Source organism: Bidens hawaiensis, unplaced genomic scaffold (assembly GCF_021521415.1).
Source record: "Bidens hawaiensis isolate Kalapana, Puna unplaced genomic scaffold, B.hawaiensis_p1.1 tig00006397_1, whole genome shotgun sequence".
In the NCBI taxonomy this organism is placed as follows: domain Eukaryota; kingdom Viridiplantae; phylum Streptophyta; class Magnoliopsida; order Asterales; family Asteraceae; genus Bidens; species Bidens hawaiensis.
Window position 1 is genome coordinate 135,163 of NW_027491434.1, and position 7,670 is coordinate 142,832.

The 7,670-nt window shown below is 42.4% G+C and overlaps 1 protein-coding gene across 1 annotated transcript; it reads right to left on the reverse strand.

The window, feature by feature from the left end:
• Positions 1-1,345: 1,345 nt before the first annotated feature.
• Positions 1,346-1,870, reverse strand: LOC143632525 (uncharacterized). Its single transcript, XM_077101023.1, has one exon. It carries the CDS (start codon positions 1,868-1,870, stop codon positions 1,346-1,348), a length of 525 nt encoding a protein of 174 aa, XP_076957138.1.
• Between the last annotated feature and the right edge of the window lie 5,800 nt (positions 1,871-7,670).

The window sequence follows — 7,670 nt, forward strand, 5'->3', positions numbered from 1 at the left end:
AAGTAATAACATCAGGGTCGAGCACACGTACAACCCAAACACGTAACATTCAATCCAACGTATGCAAACCCAAAGTAGGCATACGTAAACATCCTTAGTCGATAACGACTAAATAACATCGCCAATTACTGGCCATAAAATAATACATGTATAATCGTACCTACAAACACACATAAATGTCATACCAAGGCATATTCTATACAAATAAGCCCATACAAAATAATTTAAACGGTTCATCAAGGAAAATCGTTTAGGTGTGTATGCTAGCCCAAAACATGAAAGAGTGAAAAGGGGCATCATGAACTCACCTGACACAAGGCACAAATCAACACGAGCTAGAGAACCCCTAAGTATCCCCACAACTTAAATGCCTGTCGGTTTACGTACAATCATTACTAACGACACCGAATGGACTCGTTTATCCTACGAGGCGTTTTAACATGGTTCAAGTCACCCAAAGCCTCAACCTCACCACGTTTGTTTAAAACAGCCCGTGGGGCCTTATATTTACCAAAATAAGCCATAGTCACTCGCGAGAACAAAGAATTCCCAAATTACCCCCGGAAGCACTAGGTGAGACTAGCATGCGCGTTTAAGAGTTGTTTAGGCAATTAACATCCAACTTAGGCCCGTGTGGACCCAATGTGATAAATTCACAGCCAATACACCCAAACGAAGCTACACGAGTTGAATGGGTCGGTAACCCGCAAGCACAACGCACCAACTATTCAATAATCGCGAATATGCGTTGTACCGACCCGTTGAGTAACCGACAGCCAATTCAGCCCCAATACTTATAAAAATAATTTTCCAACAGCCCGTAAACCGAACCGAAGTCATCCACACTGAATTGGTCGTTAATTACTTCAACACTCGCGTTAAACGCAACAATTCACTATTCTAGACAACTGAATACCAACTTTCAATCTACAACAAGTTGACCAATCAAACGAACACCAATGTACACGATATTAAAGTATGTTACGTTGGACATACCTAGGAATATTGTAGAGCAAAAACCTCACGCACAACAACCCCGAAACTGCTCAGTTGGACAGCCACCGGGTTAGCCTAAAACAAGCCATTTATCGATCAATAAACGAGTTATAATGACCAATTAAGGTGTAAAAGGAAAAAAGAAGGCTTGGAGGCTGCTCAAGGTTCCGATCGGCTGAAGTGGGGAGGAAGGAATTAGGGTTTTTTGATATAATAATAAACGTTACACCCTAGCCCCTCCAATTTCAAAGATGCGATACTTGGTTAAAAAGTTTAATTAGTTTAACGTACCGGGAAGATGAGAAGGTCTCCTAGAAACGCCAGATAAACCCGAGAGATGTACACAACTTTACATGTTTAAATCATTTAACCAAAAGTAACGGCCGTTACAAGTCCACCCCCTTACAATGAGATTCGTCCCCCAATCCCGATGCGATAGGAACAACTGCGGGTAGAGTTTCTTCATTTCATCCTCGGATTCCCAAGTAGCCTCGGAGCCCTTACGATGCCTCCACTGCTCCTTCACCTGCCTGACCACCTTATTTCTCAAACGCCTTTCCCGACGGTCAAGAATCGCGATAGGTTCCTCAATGTAGTTCAGTTTACTATCGAGCTCATTGTCACCCAGAGGCACATGGGCCTCCTCGTCTGCCAAGCATTTCCTCAAATGTGACACGTGGAAAGTAGGATGAATCCCAGGGAGCTCGTCGAGAAAATCCAGTCTATACGCTACCTCACCATGTGACAAGATACGGAACAGACCTATGAACCTCGGACTAGGCTTCCCCCTCGTACGAAAACGAATAATACCCTTCCAAGGAGAAACTTTTAGCATAACTCGATCACCAGCCTCGAACACAATAGGCCTCCGCATTTTTTCCGCGTAGGACTTTTGACGATCCTGAGCGGCCTTCATGAAAGCCTTAATCTTATCGAGCTTCTCAGTCGTAGCCTCAACCACCTCCAAACTACCCAACTGTTTCTGACCAATGGAGCCCCAACAAACCGGAGTCCTACACCTACTCCCATATAACATCTCAAACGGCGGCATCCCAATAGTGGCATGGTAACTGTTATTATAAGAAAACTCGACTAACGGTAAGTAAGGATTCCAACTACCACCAAAATAAATTACACAAGCTCGCAACATATCCTCAAGATTCTGAATGGTCCTCTCGGATTGACCATCCGTCTGCGGGTGATAAGCGGTATTGATGAGGAGTTTGCTACCCATCTCCTCATGAAAATTCTTCCAAAACCTAGAGGTAAAACGCGTATCCCTATCCGAAACAATAGATACCGGCACCCCGTTCCTAGAAACAACCTCACGAATAAATACATCGGCCAACTGCTCGGAATTATAAGTCTCTCGAATCGGCAAGAAGTGAGCGCTCTTAGTCAATCTATCCACGATTACCCAAATGGTGTCATAGCTACCCCTAGGAGTACGAGGCAACTTAGTCACAAAATCCATCATAAGATGCTCCCACTTCCACTCAGGTATTTCCAAGGGTTAAAGTTTCCCGAAAGGCTTCTGTTGCTCAGCCTTAACTTGTAGACACGTCAAACACTTACTCACGTACTGAGCCAACTCATACTTCATCGCAGGCCACCAATAATTCTTCTTCAGGTCTTGGTACATCTTGGTCGCGCCCGGATGAATGGAATAGTGCGACTTGTGTGCTTCATCCAATATCTTACTCCTGCATCCCCCATACCTGGGTACCCATAAACGACTTTCCTTATACTTCACCCCGTCACCAACGTCTTCCAACAATTTTTCCTGACCCCAAATACGTTCTGACATAATCCATTCCACCTGCAAGGCTTCATTCTGAACATTGGATATCTGTTTCAAAATATTAGGCTTGAGAATAAGCTGGCAAGATATCACGCGAATAGGTTTCGGTCTCTCCTTCCAGCTCAACGCGTCGGCTACCACGTTAGCCTTACCGGGATGGTACATAATCTCCAAATCATAATCCTTAATCAATACCAGCCACCGACGCTGACGCATATTTAGTTCCTTTTGCTCGAAGAAATACTTAAGCTCTTATGATCGGTATAGATAACACAAGGGCGTACAAATAATGCCTCCACAACTTAAGCGCAAACACAACCGCCGCTAGGTCCAAATCGTGAGTAGGATAATTCTCCTTATGAGGCTTTAACTGCCGTGAGGCATAAGCTATGACTCGGCCTCGCTGCATCAGAACACACCCAAGCCCTTGATAAGAGGCATCAGAATAAACAACCAGATTTTCAGTGCCATCAGGTAAAGCAAAAATCAGAACATGCATTAACTTGTTCTTTAATTCAAGGAAAGCCTCCTCCTGCTCTGAACCCCACACAAACTTAACGCTCTTTTTAATCAACTAAGTCAACGACGAAGCGATTTTCGAAAACTCAGGAATAAAGCGGTGGTAATACCCCGCCAAGCCCAGAAAACTACGAATTTCAGACGGAGACTTAGGAGATTCCCAATCGTTTACGGCTTCCACCTTTGCAGGGTCAACCAATATACCGCTCAGGTTAATCACATGACCCAAGAACTGAACCTCGCGTAACCAAAAAGAACACTTAGAAAATTTCGCGTACAACTTATTCTTTCCCAGAGCTTCCAAAACTTCCGTGAGATGACCGGCGTGATTGAATTCACTTTTGGAGTACACAAGAATGTCGTCGATGAACACAATAACAGAACGATCGAGTATCGGCCTACAGACCCGGTTCATAAGATCCATGAACACAGCCGATGCGTTGGTTAAACCGAAAGACATCACGAGAAATCCATAATGTCCATAACGAGTGCGGAAGGCAGTCTTAGGGATATCTTCCTCCCGAATTTTTAACTGATGATACCCGGACCTAAAGTCGATCTTCGAAAACCAACTAGCTCCTTGGAGCTGATCAAATAAGTCGTCGATCCTTGGTAGAGGGTACTGGTTTTTCACCGTGAGTTTATTCAATTCACGGTAGTCGATGCACATCCGCATGCTACCGTCCATCTTCTTGACGAACAGGACCGGGGCACCCCAAGGTGAGATGCTCGGTCGAATGAAGCCCTTTTCGAGCAGGTCTTCCAATTGAGCCATAAGTTATTTCATTTCATTTGATGCTAGACGATAAGGGGCTCGAGCAAAGAGTTTTGCACCCGGCACAAGGTCTATCTGGAACTCGACCTTGCGATCCAGCGGCACATCCGACAAATCATCTGGAAATACATCCGGGAAATCCTGAACAATAGGAACATCACCGAAAGTAGCCACCTCGGTTTTCACGTTTATAGCATACGCCAGATACGCCCCGCACCCCCGCTGCATCAGTCTTCTCGCCTTGAGCATGCATATGATATGTGGTGTCGCACCATTCCGATCACCGAAGGCCGTAATTTGGGTCCCATCCGGGGCCCTTAGACGTACAAGTTTCTGATCACAAATGATTTAAGCATCAACACTCACAAGCCAGTCCATCCAAAGCACCACATCGAAACAGCCAAGTGGCATCGAGTACAGCCGCACCGGAAATCTATACCCAGACAATTCGATGGAACAACCCTGAATAGCCCTAGACGCGGAAAGGGACTTTCCTACGGTGACCTCAACCTCAAATACATCGACGACACGCTCGGGCGATTTATTCAACGAGGAACAGAAAGCGGTAGACACAAAACTTCTACCGGCACCCGAATCACGAAATGATAAGGATGAATAAGGAAAAAATACCTGAAACAACGTCCGCATCGTCCTTTGCCTCTCTCTTAGAAATGTTGTGTCAAGACCGTGAGTCGAGTGAAAATAACAAACACGAAATGATAATAAGTAATCAATAAGAGCACATTCAAAGACAAAGATTCACTATATTAAATGAGTCATTAATGTAACAATGAAAGGAATGTCTACGGTTTCGTGCGTGACGGCGGCGACGGCAGTACGAGGAAACAAATAGAATATTCTTTTAGAATGTTTCTCGTATTGTGTGCGTCGTTATCCGTGCCCTAAATGGAAACCTAGGACCCTATTTATAGACCCTGACATTCCTTCTAGAAGTTACTAATCATTACACAATGAAGGACAAAATAATACAAGTGTTGAGTCCTCGAGCAAGGTAACAATCTTGCTCGAGCAGACTCGCTATGCTAGACATGCTCGATGAATGTCCTCGAGCATACTTTACTTAGAATATCTTCAGTGAATATATTCTCCTCCAGCAAGCTTCATTCCTCTTGACTAATCCACGCTTTGCTCAAACTAGTCCATCGAGCAAGCTCATTCTTCTTGATGTCTTTAGTCTTGTCCTTAGATTTATTCAGCAATCTTTAGCATGCTCGGATGTAAATCTTGCTCGGGGAACTGAACTCTGCTCGAAGTCCTTGCTTTGATCACGTGACATCTTCTTATTGCATTCATGTTTGTCCCCATGTTCTCGATCATCCTGTGCTCGTAACACTTGGTTAAAACCTGTATGATCAAGCTGTTTGCTCGATTGGCATTCCATGCTCGATAGAAGAATACTCTTGCTCGTGGAAGTGTAGCTTGCTCAATGCCTTAACACTTAGAAGAATCAACCATTTAAGATTCTGAAGACCTTGCTCTAGGTAGTAATACCATTGCTCGAAGTCCATATTTAGCCGTTTTCTGAGAAGGTTAAGAAGTTTCCAATCTTCCTTATCAAAAATCCGACCCAACAATCTCCCCCTAGATTGGAATAAGCTCAGATGCACCAAAACATATCTGCATAGAGTTACACATGTATTAGACATCAAATATATATCATTCAAGAACATGTCATTTTATTAAATAAATAGGAATTCTGCCTCTTGGGCGTTACACATTAAAATTTTTACATCAAATACAAAATATAGTTATAAAGATAAACAGAAATAAAATTAATCATCATTGGGCTCCATTCTGTTATCTCCTCCTCCTGGTTCTTGTGTCAGATTTTTCCTTCATTTTCTTGACAATGGTTGCCTTTTGTTTAGTCATATCAAGTTCCACAGCATCAGAGGAGTCAATTGGAAATTCTGCATCAATCAAGTCTTGGAGACCTTGAGGATGCATAAATTGAAGATCTCCATCATGCCTGATTACAGCAATAGGTATTCCCGACGCATTCCTCAAAGAAATTGAGTCGTTATGCTAGTTGTACGAGATGAAGATAATTCTTCCATTAATCTGCACCACGGAATTTGGTTCTCTCATCTCTTCCCTCATAGCTAAGCACTCCTTTAAGGTCTTTCGTTTGCTATGTGAGCTGCTTGCTTGGGATTTCCTTCTCTTATTCTTAAACAGAAAGAGTTCCAAAGTGTGTACTTCATTTATTCTCTTGTTCTTTTTGTCCCTCTCTGCTTGACTCCTTATCTCTTTCCTTCTTTGGTTTAGAAATGGGAAGCCCTTTTCTGCTTGTTCTTTAAGCACTCCTTTATGGTCTTTCGTTTGCTACGTGAGCTTCTTGCTTGGGATTTCCTTCTCTTATTCTCAAACAGAGAGAGTTCCAGAGTGTGTACTTCATTTATTCTCTTGTTCCTTTTGTCCCTCTCTGCTTGACTCTGTATCTCTTTCCTTCTTTGGCTTAGAAATGGGAAGCCCTTTTCTGCTTGTTCTTTAAGAAATTTGGAAAGATCGTTTCTTTGTTGTCCGGCCAATTGTCTTCGATCTTGATTATCGTGTAAGTCCAGTTCGGCCATTCTCTTCAGCTGTTCTTTTGTAAAATTTCTCAAATCATCTCTAAAGATGATGAGGGTTTCTTATTTGTCTTTACTGACAACCCTCAAGGTTTTTGATATTTTATCATAGATGATATGTGTGGGCAGATTTAAATTTCTTGGTTACTCAGGCCTCACAATCTTAGACCTTGGGGTTCAGCTCGAGCTTCCTTGTGTGTTTGTCTTTATCTGATGCAGCCCAGCTTCCTCATAACATTGTCTGATTGTATCATCAGTCTGTACTACTAATCTTGACATTTTGGCTCCCTTTTTATGCAAGGCACTCATCATTTCAGCTCTGACTTCTTCCTCTGCTTTCTGCTTGGCCTCTTGCAATCTTCTTTGGGTTTCCAGATACTGTTTCTGCTCTCTGTTATATATGTCTATTAAGTGTTCATGAGGCATGTTTTGAAACTACTCTTCTGTCATTCCTTTCTTCATTACAATCTTTTTCAATGTTTGTAACCTTTGAGGGTTCTCAAACCACTTTTTCACGTCCTCCTCTTTCTTCTTAGCCTCATCTCTCTCCTTCTACAATCTCATCCTTAACTCCTGTTCTCTCACATATTCTTCTTGACTTTTCTGATCTTTGTGAGAGTCTTTTACTAGTTGAATTTTTCTTTTAAGTTCTTCAGGAGAAAGATTTATCAAAAACTCATAGCTGTAACCATACAATTGAAGAAACTTTATGTCATTATGTTTAGCCTTTAATGTTTCATATTTTGTTTCATCACTGGCTTTCTTTTCAATTCTACTTTTGCTACTATCAGACTCTTTTAACACTTTTTCTCCGTCTTCCTTCTTCTTCGTTGCCTTTTTCACGTTGTCTGAGATATCATCCACAAGAGCATTCTTGTAAAGTCGTCTATTGTGTCAAAGGATTGCAAGTTCAGGAATGCAGGCTTGTGACCATCCTTAATCAAAGATTCTCTTTTTGACTTTCTCATTCTCAACCCTTCAGCTTCTT

Coding starts and splice junctions, on each gene's coding strand:
- LOC143632525 (XM_077101023.1), bottom strand. CDS start 1,870: ATGCGGAGGCCTATTGTGTTCGAGGCTGGTGATCGAGTTATGCTAAAA.